The 21703-nt window shown below is 37.7% G+C and overlaps 1 protein-coding gene across 1 annotated transcript; it reads left to right on the top strand.

The window, feature by feature from the left end:
* The first annotated feature begins 53 nt into the window (after positions 1 to 53).
* ANKRD45 (ankyrin repeat domain 45) lies at positions 54 to 20184 on the top strand. The gene is made up of 4 exons (XM_032226389.1): positions 54 to 178; positions 1487 to 1795; positions 7827 to 7994; positions 20091 to 20184. Exons 2-4 carry the CDS (start codon positions 1495 to 1497, stop codon positions 20168 to 20170), a joined length of 549 nt encoding a protein of 182 aa, XP_032082280.1. The 5' UTR covers positions 54 to 178; positions 1487 to 1494; the 3' UTR covers positions 20171 to 20184.
* The last annotated feature ends 1519 nt before the right edge of the window (positions 20185 to 21703 follow it).

Raw genomic sequence — 21703 nt, forward strand, 5'->3', positions numbered from 1 at the left:
CCCCCTTCCCGGAAGTAATCCGTCGGCCTTAATTTCCCGTGCAAGAACTTCAAGTGTCGGTTCAAGCGTTCCGGCCTCAGCCACGCTGAGGGGTTTCTATGGCGACGGGGTTACTGGTTTCCCCCCCCCCCCCTCGCAGCAGCCAGGAAATCTCGGGGAACTCGGAAGGCACAGCGAGGTTGGTTTTGAGTTGGGTCAGGATGAGACTGCTTCAGATTCTAATGATAGTAAAGGTCATGCCCGCTCATGCCATCGTTTCTGTCAGATTTTTGTTTTACTGATTAGTGAGATAGATACATAGATAGATAGATGATCGATGGGTGGATGGATGGATGGATGGATGGATGGATGGATGGATGGATGGATAGATAGATAGATCTGGTGAAGAGTATAGTGATCTAACGTATTCTGGAAATGTTTTGGATAAAAAGATGAAGTTTTGTAGATAGAAATGGCGATGCTTTGAATCTGTAGGTAGGTAGGTAGGTAATAGGTAGGTAGGGGGTGGGTGGGTGGGTGGGTAGATGGATGGATGGATGAGACAGGATGGTTGGAACCTGGATGGATGGATGGATGGATGGATGGATGATAGATAGATAGATAGATAGATAGATAGATAGATAGATAGATGAGACAGGATAGATGGATGGATGGATGGATGGATAGATGAAAGACAGATAGATCTATCTGGTGAAGAGTATAGTGATCTAATGTATTCTGGAAATGTTTTGAATAAAAAGATGAAGTTTTGTAGATAGAAATGGCAAAGCTTTGAATCTGTAGGTAGGTAGGTAGGTAGGTAGGTAGGTAGGTAGGTAGGTAGGTAGGTAGGTAGGTAGGTAGGTAGATGGTGGGTGGGTGGTGGGTGGATGGATGGATGATGAGACAGGATGGTTGGAACCTGGATGGATGATAGATAGATGATAGATAGATAGATAGATAGATAGATAGATAGATAGATAGATAGATAGATCTGGTGAAGAGTATAGTGATCTAACGTATTCTGGAAATGTTTTGGATAAAAAGATGAGGTTTTGTAGATAGAAATGGCGATGCTTTGAATCTGTAGGTAGGTAGGTAGGTAGGTAGGTAGGTAGGTAGTAGGTAGGTAGGTGGGTGGGTGGGTGGGTGGGTGGGTAGATGGATGGATGAGACAGGATGGTTGGAACCTGGATGGATGGATGGATGGATGGATGGATGGATGGATAGATAGATAGATGATAGATAGATAGATAGATGATAGATAGATAGATAGATAGATAGATAGATAGATAGATAGATAGATAGATGATGAAACAGGATGGATGGATGGATGGATGGATAGATGGATAGATGAAAGATCTATCTGGTGAAAAGTATAGTCATCTAACATATTCTGGAAATGTTTTGGATAAAAAGATGAAGTTTTGTAGATAGAAATGGTGTTGCTTTGAATCTGTACAAACCATATCCTAATCTGTTCTTTAAAATATATTTTTTAATTAAGCTAATCTTATGAAAATGGAACCCTTGGAAGAAACAGCGTCTTCAAATGAACATGAGGATTTGGGAACTCAAGAGGAACCAGCACAATTTAATCCTCTCCTGATGGCTGCTTTAAGGGGTGATATGGAAGAACTACAACAGATTTTTGAGGATTCGGAGGATCCTGATCATGAAAAAGTCAATAAGTTTTTAATGGAAAAGGATATTCTAGGGAGAAACCTACTATTTACAACTTGTATGGTTGGTCAGAATGATGTTATCCAATCCCTGGCAAAATATGGAGTTGACCTGAAGGATAAGACAGTCAGAGGTACATAATGGTCTAGATATTTTGAATTAAGCATCTCTGAAGAGTCTAGGAAAAGGTCCCTTTAAGAATTATGTCAGAGTATTATTTAACATGGAATAGGTTTTATCAATGGTTAGAGATGAGGTAGAAATTAGATGAAGAAAGAGCATTGTTATCATCAAGTAAAAAATGAATATTGTTTATAACTATAAGTATGCTAATATAATCAATAGGATTATAAATAAGCTAATATAATTATAAATATGTTATAATTATTCCCATTTTATTATTACTATTAAGATTAGTACTGTGTTTCCCTGAAAATAAGACATGGTCTTATTTTCTGTTGACTCCCAAAATAAATGCTTGGCCTTATTTTCAGGGAGGTCTTATTATTTTTGAGCTGCAGGAGGTGGTGAGCGTGGTCACCTCATGGTTCTGCTGTGTTGCGCATCACTGTGCCTGCCGCTCTTTTTGCAACAGCATGACAGATGGAGCACGGTGGCTAGGGTTGTGGGAGCGGCCATTAGGTAAGAGCGTGTGGGGTGCATGGGGCATGTTTCCCCTCCCTTACTCCCCCCTCTGGCCTCGCCTCACCTCTGGTTTGCGCGGCAACCAACCAGAGGAAATAGCGAGGAAATGGCTGCACGTGCGTTTAAATATTTTTGGGGAGGGCTTGTTTTTTGGGGAAGGGCTTATTTTAGTGCGTGCGTGCAAAAGCCTGATTGGACTTATTATCCAGGGAAGTCTTATCTTTGGGGCAATATGGTATATGTTGTGGCCCAGCAGGAGCCGTTGGAGCTGCCACCAGACTCCAACAGCGAGGGGAATTTAGAATTTTAGAATTTTATTAGAATTTGTAGGCCGCCCTTTTCCCTGAGGGGACTCAGGGCGGCTCACACAAAAACTGGGAAGGGGGGGAATACAGACAGTAGGACAACATGTAATAAAATAGCAAACAACATACATTCATCATTCGGGAGGGGCAACTATCCTATCCCCAGGCCTGACGGGCGAGCCAGTTCTTCAAGGCTATGCGGAAGGCCTGGACGGTGGAGAGGGTACGAATCTCCACGGGGAGCTCGTTCCAAAGGGTCGGGGCTACTGCTGAGAAGGCCCTCCTCCTTGTAGTTGCCAGCCGACACTGGCTGGCCGATGGAATGCGGAGGAGGCCTAATCTATGGGATCTTATCGGTCGCAGGGATGTAATTGGCAGAAGGCGGTCTCTCAAGTATCCAGATCCACTGCCATGTAGGGCTTTATGGGTGATTAATAGCACCTTGAAGCGCATCCGGAGATCAACAGGTAGCCAGCGCAGCTCGCGGAGGATAGGTGTAATGCGGGTGAATCGGGGTGCACCCGCAATCACTCGCGCGGCTGCATTCTGCACTAGCTGAAGTCGCCGGATGCTCTTCAAGGGCAGCCCCATGTAGAGCACATTGCAGTATTCCAGCCTAGAGGTCACAAGGGCCCGAGTGACCGTTGTGAGAGCCTCCCGATTCAGGTAGGGTCGCAACTGGCGCACCAGGCGAACCTGGGCGAACGCCCCCCTGGTCACAGCCGTTAAGTGGTGGTCAAATGACAGCTGTGGATCCAGGAGGACTCCCAAGTTGCGAACCCTCTCTGAGGGGTATAAAATTTGACCCCCCCAGCCTGAGTGGTGGAACAGTAGCCAAATCTTTGGGAGGGAAACACAACAGCCACTCGGTCTTTTCTGGGTTGAGCACAAGCTTGTTAACCCTCATCCAGTCCATGACGGCCTCAAGGCCCCGGCACATCACGTCCACCGCTTCATTGAGTTGGCACGGGGCGGACAGATACAATTGAGTATCGTCCGCATATTGATGGTATCTAATCCCGTGCCTGCGGATGATCTCTCCCAGGGGCCCTATGAGTCGGCTCTGGAGGATGTGGAGGACCCTGGACAGGGTTCCGACTCCGAGCAGGGCACAGAGAGGCTGGTTGGCCACCAGGAGGCGCCTGAGTCTTGGACCAGTGGGGAGGAGACAAGGGAGTGTGATCCCGACGTCATGCATTGGAGCAGTGGGGAGGAGCCAAGGGAATTGTTCCTGGATGCCCGGGCAGATCAATGTAGAGAGCAGCTACGCAGTTACCAAAGATAATTGGACCCAGGTGATTGTAATTAGGCTCCTCTCAATATAGTATTTAAGGAGAGACTGGGAGGAGCCTGGTTTTGCAGGATTCAACGTCATTCCTAACGCTGGAGAAGCTGTTATCTGTCGAAGTCTGAGTTGCTACCAAGGTTCTTATCTGTTTGTTATGCTTGGCTTTCAGCCACCGAGGTTTTGGTTTCTTGCTAATAAAGTGCTGTGACATTCCAGTTAAGCTTGTCTCGGCATTCGTTACTGGACGGATGAGGGGGTCAGAACAGTATATATGTTAGTTTTTCTTTTTTACTTTCGTAAAATAGTATGCCTGGACAATACACTGTATTCAAAATACTTATATATAAATAAATAAAAACTTTTCTTCAAAAAAGAATTATGTCAGTTTATATTTTGAATTTGAAAACTGCTATAATCAGTGCTCATAGTTATCTTTTCAGCTAACAGAAGTTAGAGCTTTCAGAACTAAGTGTTTATTAGTCCTTCAATTCATTTTTCTTTCCTCCCCCCCCCCTTTAATTCAATCATGTCAAATTCTGGGGGACTGTCTGGACCATTCCCTGCAGTTTTGTTGGCAATGGTTTTTTTTAGAAATTTTTTTGCCATTGCCTTCTTCCTAGGACTGAGAGAAAGTGACTACACATAGTTCTTGACAACCCTTCAAAATCAGGATGATGCTGAGAATAGTGACATATGACTATCCCCATGTCTCCATGGTCATGTGTTCAAAATTCAGGTCCTTGGCAACTGGCACATATTTATGATTTTGTACATTCTAGTTCAAATTATGGGTGTAAGTCAAGGATTACCTATAGTACATTTCACCCAACTGATGTTGTGCCTAAGGTGGGACTAGAATTTACAGTTTCCAAGTTTCTAATCTGATACTTTCACCATTAAACCAGATTGCTCTCTTTTGTTCTCTATTTTTATCTAATTTCAGCCTAACCACAATTTTCACTTGTGTTGTACCTTCCCCCCCACCCCCCACATAGATTCTCAAATCTTAAGCAAAGAATTTGCATGTAGCCTCTTTTAATTCCTGGTTTGGGAAATGCTAACTCTTTTACTTTCCTTGGATGTGAATCTACCATTTCTTTCTTTCTTTTTTTTTTTGTATATATAAAGTTGTATTAAGGTTTATTATAGCATAAAATACAATGTAAATAAAAATTAAAGAGGGGGGTGCAGATTGGAAAAGAAAAAAGTAGTTGGCTTTTGATATTTTCCAACAGAGTAAAATACTAATACAATTATGACCTCAACACTTTACCTATACAAGCCAGTTCTATACTACACAGGTTATTAAATCTTCAATAATTTCTAGATTTCCTTTTTTCCTCTTTCAAGCCTTAAAATCAGAACTATATCCCACTAGAAACAAGACTGAATAAAATCCTTGTTTAAAAGACTTTATCTTGCCATCTTAACCAAATCCATTTTTTTATTTTTCTGTCTGTTGTGGAAAGTAATATATGTATATTCATTTACGCTTATTAATATTTCTAAAATATTCTTTAAATATTTATAAATCTTTTAAAGTCTTTAATCTTAAAGAGAAAATCCTTTTTATTCATTTAAGATTATAACTATTTCTTTACATATCTTATATTTATATTTAGTTATACCTATAAATATTTAGTTATATTATTAGATTATATTTATAACAAAAAACAATTTTATGCACTTTTGTGAAGAAGATATGAGGGAAACTGTAGTCTCTTGTCTGGCATAATTGCCTCCTATATTGCTTCATCATATTCTGTTCTTTACCTTCCTTTTGTAAAATAATAATAGTTTTATAAAAGGAAGCTTTTTGTTGATCAAGTGGTATCTCTCGGCCAATTAATTAAGATTGGAAGATTTCAGCCTACCCAATAAGCAGCCCAAAAATGCAAATTATAACTCCCAATGTCAAATAAAGGTGGCAAATTCATGAAAATGATGAAATAAGACCAAACATTATTAATACCTTATGTTTCTCCAAGAAAAAGGTACTTCCTTATTTTAGCTCACCTCTGGCAACCCTCCTCCCTTCCTTTCAACAATAATGATGTCCCCCAAATGGCTAGATCTTTAAAAAGGAGAAACAGGCTGTTTCTGAAAAAAAAAATCCTCCTTTAGTTGAATAATAATGAAGTGTTTAAGAAATGAAAGTCATGACTCCTTGTCTGTTTGAAAAACAAATAACAAAACAGTTGCTTTTTCATCAACAAAGTGATTTTGGTCACCACGGTTTAGCTTATGGATTTCTCACTTGGCTACCTCGGTGTGCTGCTCCAGTTTCTTTTCAAACTGCTGCTTGTATAGGGTGATTCTGGAACTTTCTTTAACTCAGAATATGAGTTAACTCAGACAGAGTCATATAAACTTAGGGAACTCAGTTCCCTTGTTTGTAAATTGAAAAAAGCTTTAGTCCAGAAAGAGCATTCCAGACTGGTCAGTCAAACATCTTCACTGGAAGTCTAAATATACCATTTCTATAGCTCCATGATGCTCCTAGATAGAAAGTCCCATGTAGGGTTTTTACAGTGAATCATCTGGACGGTCCTTAGAACTGAGGTTACACGTGTAAATACAAACTGCAGCAATCTGCAGCAAATCTTTGCTTGTCATCTATTCTTTGCTGTTGCAGTGTGTTCCCAGGCATCAAGGGCACGGGATGATACAAAGTAAACCTGTAACATTTTATTCATTTGAATGATAACACTTGATTCATTCAGTGTGTGAAAACATGCACATTCTCACGAACACCAATGATGTAATGACTAACCAATTATTGTGCCTTGGAGACTTGTTAACCAATAATGATATAACACGTAAAGTAGGTAGAACTAAAGAAGCTGCAAACACTATAAGAATGATATTTCATGATTAATAATTTTGCTGTTGATTCTGCTATCCATGGGATGCTTCATGCTGTTGATTCTGCTATCTATGGAATGCTTTGTTCAATAAACTTTTGTTGGTTTAGCTATCCGTGGGTGGATTACATTCTTTCATCTTCAGCCTCGGTACCCTAATTACTACAGTACATTAATGTCATTAGCTCCCCTATAATGTTTCCACTGAGCAACTTTTTAAACCTCTTTTTTTTGTCTAAAATACTTGTTTCTTCACTTTATTAAAGTGTATGTACCATTCTGAAAATTTTACTTCTCTATCAATCAAATTTTTATTTAAACATATGAACAAGAATCAGTGGTTTAAAAAAAAGCTGATTGCTTAAAGCAATGTTTCTCCATCCTGACAACTTTAATATACCTGAATTCCAACTCTCAGAATTCCCCAACCAATATGTTGGAGGATGTCAAGGTTGAGAAACATTAGTTTAAAGAGGTAATGTATTAATATTTGGATTCTCAAGACTGAATTCATAGACATAGGAGTTTTTACAGAAAATAATTGGCAATTCTGTGGATATATATTGTTGAGATACATATTAAGTAAACGTTTATGATAATCTTGGATTAGAGAATATTTTACAGAAACACTGAGTTGAAGGTTCATTGAAAAATTCAGTAATATGATAGATAAGCATGCACGAGAATAAAAGGAATGCTTATTAGATGGTTTAACAGGGAACAGAGTAAGATGTATGAAGACAGTTTTTTGTTATGTGTTAATGGTAACGCAAAAGAATGCTTATGAAAATACTCAGTATATGTTTGTTTGCCACTATACATATGTACCTCATTTAGCTTATTATTTCTTATTCCTTTTCTGTGCTTTGCATATATGTTCAACATGTATTTAAGCATTGAGTCAGAATGACATTCTGAAAATTGTTTGATTGACCATCCAGCATTAATTTGATGGTTTGCTAATCGGCAGTTGAGTTTTCTTGTATATAAAGAAATGCATTATGTAAAAAGTATTGTATACAGATATTCAGTTATGTACATTGATTTGGTTTGTTCTCTCAGGTTATACACTTCTCCATTGTGCTGCAGCCTGGGGTCAGCTAAACACACTGAAAACTCTGATAGAGCTGGAAGCTGATATTTATGCAACCACATTCCGGGGTGAAAATGCTAGAGAAATTGCTAATCGATATAAGCAAGCAGAGTGTGCTGAATTCTTGGATTGGGCAGGTAATATTAATAATTGTTAAGCTTCTTTGAGTTGTGGATTTAGCTTTACAGTACTCAAATCAGCTGAATTCTGAATAAGTACAAATACCAAATATTTGTAATATATCAACCATATAATAACAAAAAGTTATTTTCATGGAACACTTTATGGAGAAGCTGTTTTCCATCTAGTGTGTTGTTTTAAAAAGACAGTTTCCCAAAATAGTTAATTGTGCTGCAAGACATTAATGATAGGTCAATTCACATGAAGCTATTTAAAAAAAACAGAAAAGGTATATAAGGACATGCATTTAGGTAGAGAGGCTAAATATCTCACCTAGCTGTTCTGACCCCCCTCTTCATACACCAAAGCACGCCGAGACAAAGATACTTCAAGGATTTATTAACACACAGACTAGACCTTGGCAGCAATCCAGGACAAACTAGACTTTGGCAGCAATCCAGCACCAACTAGACTTTGGCAGCAATCCCGCCTGCCAACATAGCCACGATAGCTTCTCAGCTCTAGTAAATACGTTGATTCCTGCAACGAGCTTGTGGAAAGCCACTCCTTTTATAGTCTTGAGAGGAGCCTAATTACCACCAGCTGAGTTCAATTATCTCCTGTAACTGCGTAACTGTTCTTTACGCCTATTAGCCCTCCATTGCCGGGCATCCAGGACCAACTCCCTTGTCTCCTCCCCACTGCTCCAATGCATGACATCAGGATCACACTCCCTTGTCTCCTCCCCACTGCTCCAAGGCTTGTCTTCGGGAGCATACTCCCTTTATCTCTCATCACTGCTCCAGGCCTCAGGCGCCTCCTGGAGCCAACCAGCTGCTCTGCGCCCTGCTCGGAGTTGGAACCCTGTCCAGGGTCCTCCACATCTTCCAGAGCCGACTCATAGGGCCCCTCGCTGTCGGAGTCTGGTGGCAGCTCCAACGGCTCCTGCTGGGCCACAACACCTAGCTATATACTACAAATGAAAACCTGTATACCTATAGTTTGCTAGATCACATAGAGCCGAGTATATCAATCTATTTAAATTTCACAGGAGAGAGAAAGAAAGGAAAAAGCAGAAACTGAAACATCCTTTACAATACATGCAAAATAAAGTAAAATAAAAAAAGTAAAAGCTCTTAGCAAAAGGAATCCCTATACTATCTTTCACTACAGGTAGTCCTGGACTTACAACCCTTTGTTTAGTGACCATGTCACTGAAAAAAGTGACATAGCCAGTTTTCGCATTTATGACCATTGCAGCATCTCTGGACATGTGATCTAAATTTGGTCACTTGGCAACCAGCATGTAATTATGACAGTTGCACTGACCCAGAGTCATGTGATCAACATTGGTTATCTTCCTAGGCAGCTTCCAACAAGCGAAGTCAATGGGAGAGGCCAGATTCATTAATAAACCCCATGATTCCTTAACAGCTGCTGGGATTCCCTTAAAAAGGTCTTAAAATGGGGCAAAACTCACTTAACAACTGCCTTGCTTAACAATGGAAATTTTGGCTCAATTGTAATTGTAATAAACTTTATTACAGTTACAGACCAGCAATAGACAAAATTATCACTGTTTACAATAGTGTTAAAAGGTACTACTACTACTACTACTACTACTACTACTACTACTACTACTACTACTACTATGTAACGTCCATAATAAAAAAATACATGGTATCAACAGTATAGCTTTTACCCTTGGTTACATGATGGGAGAACGTGTCAGTATGTATGTAAATATAGATTCTCTAAAAATTGTTAGAGATATCTACAAGAAATTGGTTGCAGTAAACATCTTTAATTCTGTAATCGGATTTCCCTTGTGGTTGTGCAGCTGCACAGAATTTTGCTACTGCATGTTGATAACCAGGTTTGAGTCCGGAGGAGATAGTCTACATAAAATTGTCTGCCCTCCCTGGTAATCTCTCTAATAAGGGGAGAATCTGCATTGACCTAAAAACTTTGTATAACTCACAGTACAATAAAAAGTGTGATATCTTCAACTTCTCCTTTACCACATATAGTACATAATTGTTCCATTATTGGAGTCTTGTTATACCTGCCTTGGACAAGTGCTGAGGATGTTAAACCTGGCTCCAAATAATGCGATTCTATGTTTCGGGAAGATCAGGTCCTCTAAATATCTTGATGATTCCCACACCCCATTAATTCTCTTCCTACTAGGGAGAGGCAACCTATTTATTTCTGAATGGAACTCCAGGTTCTATTTAATGACTACTGTATTTTTCGGAGTATAATACACACCTTTTTCCCTCAAAAAAGGGGCTGAAAATCTGGGTGAGTCTTATACACTGAATACAGCATTTTTTGCCTCCCGAAACCCCACCCCCTTCATCAAAATGGCCATGCATAGCTTTTAGGAGGCTTTCACAGAGCTCCTGGAGGCTGGGGATGGCAGAAATGAGCAAAAAATGAGCTGTTGTTTGCTCAATTTTGCCCCCCCCCAATGCCCCAGGAGCACTATATAGCCTCCTAAAGGCTATCCATGCCCCCTTTTTAAACAAAAAACGGGCCCCGTTTTTGCTCTTTTTCGGGGGGCCCACCCCCTACTCTACAAGCCTCCTAAAGGCTATTCATGCCCTTTTTTTGAGAAAAAAATGGGCCCATTTTATGAAACACAGGCAGATTTTGGGAGTTTTGTAGACGTGCAAACCTTTTTAAAAAAATTTGCCTCTTCAAAACTTGGTGCATCTTATACTACGTTGCGTCTTATACTCCAAAAAATACGGTACTTGCTTAGCTTGGTCAAATCTAGAGATATTAAAAATGTTGAGGAGAGCCATAAGAGCCGAGTTTGTGGTCTATCAACTGTTTTCAAGGGGAGGGGAAGTTATCTGTCAACATAAGGAGTCAGTCCCTCTGGGAAGAAATGAATTTTTAGCCAATAATAATCATCTTACAGGCTCTTATCTGAATCTGAGGCATATCCATCTCAATCCTTAAATGGGTGTGTGGTGTTCCTTTCGGCGCAGCTAAAATGGCTCGCAGGAATTTTGTTTTTATGATTCCTAGCGAGTCTTTCTTACCAAGACTCCTGTTTGTGCCCCATAAAGAATTTGTGCCAATGTTTTGGCCTCAAAGAGTTTTAAGGCAGCAGGGACTATTGTCCTCTGCCCATGAAGAAGAAATATTTAACAGCATTTGAAGACCTGAGGGCTGATTGCAATATATAATTCAGGTGAGTCTTCCATATACCTTGTGAGTGGAAAACCACCCCCAAGTATTTAAATATCCTAACCTGTTCTAAATTATGTCCTTCTATTTCCAGGAGTATCGAATACATCTTGTAGCAAAAACTAAAAATGTCAATTTGTCAAATTAAAGACCAACTTATTCTGTCTGCAGTACCCAATGTTGCGATGATTGCTCTCTTCAGTCAAATCGGCGTTTGTGAGATAATAGCAGCGTCATCGGCATATAAGAGTATCAGGGTTTTACGTTGTGCCAAGTTAGGAGAGTGTGGGTCAGGATTCTGTAAAAGATCGCTCAAGTGATAATGTAAAATTTAAAGAGGGAGCGGGATAGAATACAACCCTGCCATATTCCTTTTTGTACCCTTATTAGGCCAGATTGAGTCCCTCGAGGGTTATACCTCACTTTCAAGGTGGAATTAGCATACAATTTTTGTATGAGGTAGAGGAGGTGTTTATCAATAGTAGTAATTTCTCCCAGAGGGTATTTCTGGATATTTTAAAGTCCTGCTTAAAATCAAGGAAGGCCACAAAAAGAGAGGATTTTTTATATGTGTGTATTTTTGGATCAGATGGTGCAATACCAAGATATGATCCACTGTTGATCTAATCCAGCTTGTTCATCTTTGATTAGCCCCCTGAAATTAGCCAATCCTGAAGTTTATACTTTAGGTGTTGGCATAGAATTTATTAACAACACTCAGAAGACTAACGGGCCTATAATTGCCTGGATCATTTCTGTTACCCTTTTGTACATTGGTATGATGATTGCTAATCCCCAATCTTTTGGCATGCAGCCCGTTTTATCTATCTATATAAAGAGAGATGCTAATAGAGGTGCCCACCAACTGATGTTCTTTTTAATTTATTTCTGGCAGAACACTGTCAGCCCCCTACCTAGTGCCTTATTAACCTTAAGGGATTCGATCAGCTGGGATACCTCTTCTGGTATGACAGGGGTCCAGTAAGGAGTTTGGTCCAAACTAATTTGGCTCTCATTGAATTCATATTCTGGGTCTGTATGTAGCCCTCTAAAATGTTCTTCCCAGGCATAAATTATGGGTTTAATTATGATTGTCAATTGTGGACTACCTGTACAGCCAATAGGATGAGAAGGACAACAAGACAATGTGTGAGAATTGGATTGTCCAACCAACACAATCTTTTCTTCTAGCAATCTAACCTGCATTGAACCTAACAAACCGATAAAAAAGTTTTGTATTTCAAAGAAATAAGTAAAAGATCCTCTACTTTTCAGCAGCAGTCTACCTTTGCGGCCTCTGTAATCAAATGAAGCATGTTTTTTCCATACAACTATGAAAACTTTATGCTAAACTTCCTCTTATTATGTAAGAACTAAAGTAATAATTTACCATGCAAACTTTTTACCTAAATTGTAATTCCACTTTAATTTTTGAATGAACATTCTTAATTTGTAATCAGGTAAGAGATCACTGGATTTTAAATAATCTATGGCTTTTGTGCTGTTTTGCAGTCTTGTTGCTCCTCATATTTATAATAGCTGGAGGTAATCAAAAGATTACATAGGTCAATGAACTCATTCTCTCAAGATGGGGAGGTCTGGTAACACCTTTTCAGCCTAACGCATTTATTAAAAAGTCTGAGCTATAGTTTGTGAAAACTTGCGCTTTTCAATAAAATTTGCTAGTTTGAAAAATTATCAAGTTCCTCCTGATTTTTCTCTAAAGTTGGGAATGCTATCTTTATGCATCAAAGCGTAATGCGGTTTGTTTAGTTTGATTCAGCATATAGTGTGAAACAAACCTTTAATAGTAAAATTAATACAAGAAGATATGATTTCTGGTGTCTCCTCTCCTCCATTAACTTTGATCTTGAATCCGTTAGTCACTTCACAGCAGAACCATAATTCTGGCTTTCCAATTTTTGTTACAGTATTTTGAGTGTTATTGATACCGTCATATTTATTAACCTGGATAATAATATAGTTCTTGACTTAGAACTGAAATTGAGCCTGGAATTACAGGCGTAAATCATACCAATGATTAACTGGGTCATCACATGACTGATCCAATTTTACAACATTTTTTTTGCAGCAGTTGTTAAGCAAATTCAGTGTCATTAAGAAAAAAAACCATTGTCTACCATTGTCAGTGTTTTTTTGCGGGAAACTAGAAATAAATGCTGATTTCTGCAAAAAAAAATAGTAAATTATGGTCACAGCACTGTTGAATATTGCAAATGGACATAAATGTGAGATAGTTGCTGAGCAACCAAAAGATGATCATGTGACCATGTGGGTCATATTTGGTTTTTTTTGGGGGGGGGGAGGTTCTTGTCAGAACTTCAAATATCACTAAGTGATCAGTTGTAAGTCAAGGACTTCCTGTAGCGAGTCATTTCTAATCTTGATGATTTTGTCATTTTGTGAGAAGTGTCTGTACCTGATCAGCACTCAAGAAAGGATCATTTCTTATCAAAGTGTCTTCAGAGCCAGAAATGTAACTGATCTTAAATATTATGGATGTTTAGCTAAAACAGGATATGAGGATTAATGTTAATGGAGGATTTTATAAATAAGTAATGAAATGCCAGCATGTGGGTTATGTATTGAATCTTGGTATATCTTAGGATGAAGGACGTTTAAATAACTATAGTCAAATAAAAGTGGAGGCATGATGATGGTAATATAATAAATATTGAGTTAAGATATTTGAATTAATATGAATTATATTTGATGACGGTGGAAGAGATGCACAAAAGCCTTTTGTAACCAGCTGATACACTATCTACAGTATGTAAAGAAGGAGGATTTGTATGTTTGTTTTGAAAAAAAAAAAAGTTTACAAAAAAAAAAAAAAGAAATATAACTGATCACCATACAAGAGCACTAAAGCCAGCAGGGTAAACTGTCTTGAGGATGATCAGACGAACAGGTTCAGAGACTAAAGGGTAAAACAAAGGGATCTTTTCCTTCTTTTGATTTATGGGCAACTTACAACTTAAAGAGCCAAGGTGGCGCCAGGTGTTAGGGTGCAATACTGCAGGCCACCTTCAGCTGACTCTTATCTGCCAGTTCAGCGGTTCAAATCTCACCGACTCAAGGTTGACTCAGCCTTCATCTTCGAGGTGGGTGAAATGAGGATCCGACTGTGGGGGTGATATGCTGACTCAATTTGCTAAAAATCTGTAAACGCTTAGAGAGGGCTGAAGTCCTATGAAGCGGTATATAAGTCTAATTAATTAATAAATAAATAAATAAATAAATAAATAACTAAATAAATAAACTGACTTCTAGCTACTGAATCGCTCAGCCATCTTCTCATTCTTTTAGGATCGCTTGCCTTTTGTCTGTTCTTTGCTGTTGCTTTGTCTGTTTTTTTCCCTGAGCAGAAATCATATCAAGTTGGGAAGAAGGATTTTTTCCATCTTTTTTTCCCTGTCACATAGAATTACTATATCTGAAATCCACCGAGCATGAGGAATGCTAAACTGCTAAAATAGCACTTTGCTTCCTGGCAAAGGGGCCTTCTATTAAAGTTCGGTCCCAGTTTTATATAACAAAGATAAGATCATATTGACGACTCACTCCATTATCTACCAAATACAGTCTTTAATTATTGAGATTGTAGATGCAAATCACTTTGGTTTGACTTTAAAAGAACATTTAATAGCCTCTTTGTGTCTTCTTCAGTACAATAGCATCCTGCACAGAATCTAACTCAGCATACCAAGCAACCTAAATTGGAGCTTTGTTACTTCCTTTGCCACCTTATTGGATTGGGAGCAACATTCCAAATCTTCGTAAGAACTGAATATAGGAAGGAAGATTTTTTGGGGGGGCGTATACATTATATGCTGTCTGCACTGGAGCTATGGTTGTGCAAACAAACTGGAAAAAACTGTTCATCTTCATCATAGTCGTCATTTTTTCTCTTTTTGTTTAATTTATGGTACTTGATTTCTTTTTTGTGATGATGGGTGACACGCTTCATGTATTCATCATCTTGGAAGTGTTAGTCACTAATTTGTAGAGCTTTTGTTCACGTCCTGGCTATAATCTTCGTTCATCTCTGTGACAACTGATACTGCTGTTGTCGGGTTCTCTGGACTGTCAAGTGAAGAAAATTGAAAGCATGTTAATGTTGTTTTAAACTTATTCATGATAATATAGTGAGACATTAGCATTAAGGTAAAAATTTAAACTGTTTCTTATATTAGGAAGTAATTCAGTGTACTCTGATATCTTTTATTGTTATACTGAGCATTAATTAAATAAGTTCAGTAATTATCTCTCCATTTATTAATCTGCTTTGAAAATACAGATTTTTTAAAATTAAAAAAAAGTTAAATAGCAGATGGCTTTGAACAAGAGTTTGACACGTAGATAATACGTAATGGATGCTTTCTTGTCATACAAAAGTGCCAAGAAAGGTTTCTTTTTCAATTTTGTAAGTATTGGAATTCAAGTTGTTGTCAAATGTTTAGGATCAAAGCTAGTAATAAGACTGCTAATCTTATACAGAGAGATCCATATTTTAAATTTTGGAAATCATTGTTTACCTTGGAATCTAGATAAGCAGACACCGATTATATCCAAAAATCCTACATTCAGAGTTAAATACTTTTTAGCCTTGCTTCAGCCACAATGAGAAATTTATATAATTTACTATTATAATTACATTTGTTCTCTGCATGACAAATAATGTTATTTAAAATTGTTCAGCATAAAGCTGTACTCTAATATCTCTACATAATATTACATTCCGGTAGCAGACTTTCATTACTATATTCTGCTTGTTACTCCTTCCTTAGATATTATCTTTGCTTTGAATTTTTGCCTAATCACCAAGATTCCCTCTCTCCAATATGGTTTTCATTGTCTTGAATTGTTTCATTTTCTGACAAAATAATATCTGTTCCTTGTCTATATTCTTATTTTTTATTCTTGTTAGCTTTTATAAAGATAACATCTGAGAGTTGATTTTTTTTTATGGTGATGCTTTTTTTCTGAGAGCTGAACATTTTTATGTGCCTTTACAACAGAGTTAGATATTTTTACTTATTTACCCTGAATTAAAACTTTTATTGAAAATGTACACAATCTGTCTTGGAGCTTTTTACCTCAGATTGGGCACTATGTATGTATACCATTCAAATCTAAATTGGACAAATTTAGTTGAACTTAGAATACAGGTTGGATTTAAGATATTCTTATGGTCATCGCACTATTATTACTACTATTATTTTAAATTTTATTTGCCACCTGTTTAGCCATGGGGTTATTCTAGGTGGCTTACAATAATAAAAGGAAAAAAAAGGAAAAAGTGTGTAAACAGAAGTAAATAATAAAACCAATGAAGTAAACATGATAAAGGAACACAGCAAGAATACTTCAATATGATAACCAAAAGATGATGGATGGAGAGCAGAGAGCAAGGGGTGGCGGAAGTGGCGTCTGCCATCACTCTAGGAGACACCTCCAATGTGGAACTCCCCCATTTGATCTCTTGGCCAACTGGCAGAGCCATGCCTTAGAATCTCTTGCAGATTGCGGATAGTGATAATTTTTAAATGCACAACAATATAATCATATATGGACTAGATATATCAGATTTTAGCCATTCAAATAATTATTGAAATTACAATTCTTTGAAGGCTAAGACTTCAAGTCTACGTTCCCTCCAGATGAATTGGGATATTAACCCCTAGAATTCCATGTAGAAGCAGAGAAATCTGGGAGCTGCTATGAATTGGCAATTATATTATGCAGAATATACAGTGTACACACACACACACCACACACACACACACACTGTACATATGTTGTGGAGAACCAGATATGCGAAAACCAATCCAATAGCATTCTTACTAAATCTGCTTCAGATAATTGGAGGACAGATGTTAGGGGTATGAATCAGATGAAATAATTACATTATCAGCAGACAGCATTATTTTTATTTGATGGGATTCTGAGTTAGGGATAGGGAATGAAAGTTAGAGGTCAGGCAATGGTATAATTGGGGAAGGATGAAGCATCCTCTTCATTGCACAGTCGATATCCAAATCTTACCTTTGTACTTTTTGTCAGTTTCACTTTGTGGAAAAGGAAGTGTATAGCTAAACCTATAGCTATGACAAGTGCCACTTTGTAACTAGTATGCACTACTTCTAGGCACCCTTTAGTTAGTCCTATGCCAGAAAAACACTGGAATACGACATATTGAGTTATGAAAGATATAGATTGCTCTTTAGTCACCAATTCCAGATCCTGTGGAGTCATTTCCCAAGCAACTCTTGTCCAGGCTGGTCGTTCACAAAAACCAAGAACATCTTGCATCAAGAAGATTGTCCACAAAAGGAAAATCTGGCAAGAATGAGGCAGAAGCATTGTATGCTATTTTCAGACAAAAATGTCGCTATCTAATGGATGTTCCTTGTGTAGGAGCTGCAGCATCTGGGCTTTGAGGTTCATTATGGACTGTCACAAAAGAATCTTACTCAAATAAATCCTTCCATGATAACCAAGCTTCCTGCCTGGGCATTAGAGAGATTTGAATGTGGTAATATTAGCCCACCAGCTGTGAGAAGATTCTGTGATGTCATAAAGGAGTTCCAGATCTTATAGAAAAGTGTTTATGAAGTCAAAAAGAACTGAAGGAAAGTGCTTCTAGTAAAGAAATATAAGGCGAATAATACAAAATGTGTAAAATTGGAAATATCCTATTCTTAAAACAAAATGTACATTTATCAAATTATTAGTTGTAGACATGTCGTGTCCCTCGTCCCTGTAGCACAATGTTATCAACACAGAAAGCACATCATATTATTATATAATCCGTCTCCTGTTGATCCTTGCCTTTCCTTACCCATGTTGGGAATGGGCCTGTCATATTTGTTCCTTTAAAAATGCCGTGTTTTCATTTGATATCAGATAAAGAAATCTTTAGTACAGTCAACTTGAAAATGCTGGCTAATTAAAGCCATTCCTAAGAGAAGACGGTAAGGCGTGTCACTTAATGAAAATGCAGTACAGATGCCATGAAAAAAACATCACCCTGCATCTGAAATAGAGAAAATTAATAGAGATATTTGAAAACCTTACTATTTTTCTACTAACAATTCCCATATTTAAAAATGTGTAAGCATACATAATGCTTTCCCTAATACTGAATAAAGCATTTCTGAAACAACCTAGAGTGAATATTTACTAAAAATCATCGACAAATTTTTCTAATAAATGGTTGTTTTCGGAGTGTAAGCTGCTTTAATGGTACTGAAAAAAATAATTCTATAATATTTTAATATAGAAAGATGTTACGAAAATTATTTAAATGATTATTCTGATTATCTTTCCCAAAGCAGTATGAATATGACTTGAGGTTTTGTTAATTTTGCTGCTTGCATTTTGCTTGCATTATGTTATACAGTGAAGGGAAAAGACATATCTCCATAATTTATACATACCTTGGGGTATTTATAAAGGAGAGAGAGGGGATGAAGAATAGAAATTAAATTATATAGTGTCTTTGCTATCCCATACTTCTTGCTTATTACACTGACCATCAGAAGTGGGCATTACATGATCACCTTCCTTCTATTTGCTATTCATCAGGTATAAATAATCAGATATTTGATGGCTTCATGGATTCATTGAAGTCATGGATATTTGGGTTTATAGAGGAAGGGAAGGTTATATGGAAGCATTAAAAAAACCCAGTAACTCTCTGTCCTGAATGCTTAAGAGAAGTAGATTATTTACACATTCTGATAGATTGCCTATGTAGTATATATGTCAGGGTAGTGATTTAAGAGCTGACCAGCTGCTACAATGATGCACTGGTGATGATGGGTACGAGTCAGCAAGTTATCCCTTTAAGAGCATGTATAATAAGAAGAGGTCCTGTTAGGCCGTCCGTCTCTTCCACGTGTGTTCTTCCCTGCTGTAATTTACTGATTATTTGACTTCTGCCTATAGTATGTGTATAGCAATAGCAATAGCAGTTAGACTTATATACCGCTTCAAAGGGCTTTCAGCCCTCTCTAAGCGGTTTACAGAGTCAGCATATTGCCCCCAACAATCCGGGTCCTCATTTTACCCACCTCGGACGGATGGAAGGCTGAGTCAACCTTGAGCTGGTGAGATATGAACAGCCGAACTGCAGTCAGCTGAAGTAGCCTGCAGTGCTGCATTTAACCAGTGCGCCACATTATACTATGTATAGTATAAATTCTTTTGTAGATTACTATTTATTACAAACCTCTGTTTGCTATTATTGCTCCTGGCTTGTCTCACGTAGTAAAGCTGTGCGCACTCTGACATGTCATATCTACAGGGAAACACAGATAATGAGAATACTGCAAAAGGATACTTACCATTTTGAAGTTATTATCCAGAAATTAAAAAAAAAAACAGCAGGAAAGACATTGGTTGACACTGCATACACAGTTAGAGACAATTCAAATGAAATTCAGACAAGCAGCAAGAGATGCATGTGCATTCTTGTCAGCTCCTTTTTAAAAAATCAATACGTATTAAATGATAGGAACAGTTTTCATCAAGATTACTGCAGAATGAAGGCAGTTTCACCTTTCAGTTTCTGGCTGTGTTCTCAATAAAATATACCCTCCAACAATTACTTTTTTCCTAGAAACATCTCTTATAATTCAATCTGTAAAATGGATTGCTCACTGGGGGGGAAATGAAAATCTCGATCAGTGTTTTCTCAACCTTGAGAATGCTGTGGGGAATTCTGGGAGTTGAAGTCCGGACATCTTCAAGTTGCCAAGGTTGAGAAACACTGATCTAGATGATGCACAGACTCTAGTTAATTTCAACTGTGGTAGACTTGCTATCATATAGTATGGCAGCATTTCTTGGATATTCTCATGTTGCTTTATTCTCTTTCTTTTCAGAGGCCAAGCAGAATTTACGCAATTTTATTTCCCAAATCCAGGCAACAATCACTGATCCGAGAAAGTTCAAGGAAAGCTGAATAAAGAAGATAAGGATATTATTTAATAATAATTAATTATAGATTTCTGTATATTATGGTGAGTTTCAATTTGGCTAGTTTAATCTAAAGCTGGTCCAAATGAATGGTATGTTTCATATAATTAATTGCTGATTCATGGTTACTGATAACTTCAGATGACCCTATAAAAGTATTACAGGGTCATCAGAAGTTTCATTTCAAATGTCAAACTACTTCTTCAGTCTTTTGCAAGGACAAAGTAGGAAGAAATGTCACATATAGGGGACCTTTAGCTAACATGCCAATTCCAAATATTTTTAAATCAAGTTTTATTGGTGATCATAGGTAACATATATTCTGAACAATTAATTGTTATATATAGCATTTTTGTAAACCACAGATGGCTTTTAAGATACAATAAAAAGGAACAAATTGTAGTAAATATTATATTGTTTCACACAAATAAAAACAAATAGCCTGGAGTAGTCAATTATAGTTCAAATATTAATTTCATAGATATTTAAAGTGAATATATGAACAAATGCTTCTTTATATTGGAATAACTCTAGGAAGTTCAGTATTTGATTACCAAATTTTTATATCTGAATTCATGCATGGAAATTTAGAAACATATTTAATAGAATTTCTAATTATTAACTATTTCCCAAATGTTTCTTTCAAATATATCATATATCCTAGCCTTTGCTATCTGTCTGACAAAAGAAAGGCAGAGCAAATATGCTAACAATGTCACACTTTTATTTTACTGTGTTTTTGTTTTGAAATTTCTCAAGAACCCTAATATTTACAAATATTTTAGGATGTAAAATAATTTCCATTCTCTGAAATCGTTCAAAAGGTACTACACCTCGTATGCCAGTGGTGGGATTCAGCCAGTTTGCACCTGTTTGGGAGAACCAGTTGGTAACTTTCTAAGCAGTTCGGAGAACCGGTTGTTGGAAGAAATCTTGTTTTTTCCCACTTTACAGGGCTAATCCTGTAAGGAAGGCAGGAAGGAAACATTCTGGTGTTGTTTCTAGCCTAATCTTTATTGCCCTGCTTACAGAAACTGCCTCTCCAGTTAACCCTTATTACCATTGTAACAACTAAGGCGAAGTGCCCATCGACCTGAGTGACATTGATTTGGCCATGCCCACATGATCACATGACCACCGAGCCCCACCTACCCAGCTGGTCATTAGGGCAGAGAACTGGTTGGTAAATTATTTGAATCCCACCACTGTTGTATGCCTACATTTTGGTTAGATTATCTCTAGTGGTGGTTGCTAAAAAGCTGTTTTTGCTGATACTGGTTTATTCTTTGTGTAGACTACCTCCCTCAAGGCTTGTCAAGCCAAGTTGGACTGGCTTGAAAATACAAAAGAGCCTAATACACAAGACTTTATTGATCAGAAGCAGCAGTTGGAGGACACAATGCTTCCTATCTTCACAAAATTGGCTGCACCACGTGAGTATTTCTAAGCTTACTTTTGGATAAAAGAATTCTCACATTTTAATTACTATTTTATTTTCAGGAAGTGTTTTCTGCTGTCC

The sequence above is a fragment of the Thamnophis elegans genome, chromosome 11 (assembly GCF_009769535.1).
Source record: "Thamnophis elegans isolate rThaEle1 chromosome 11, rThaEle1.pri, whole genome shotgun sequence".
In the NCBI taxonomy this organism is placed as follows: domain Eukaryota; kingdom Metazoa; phylum Chordata; class Lepidosauria; order Squamata; family Colubridae; genus Thamnophis; species Thamnophis elegans.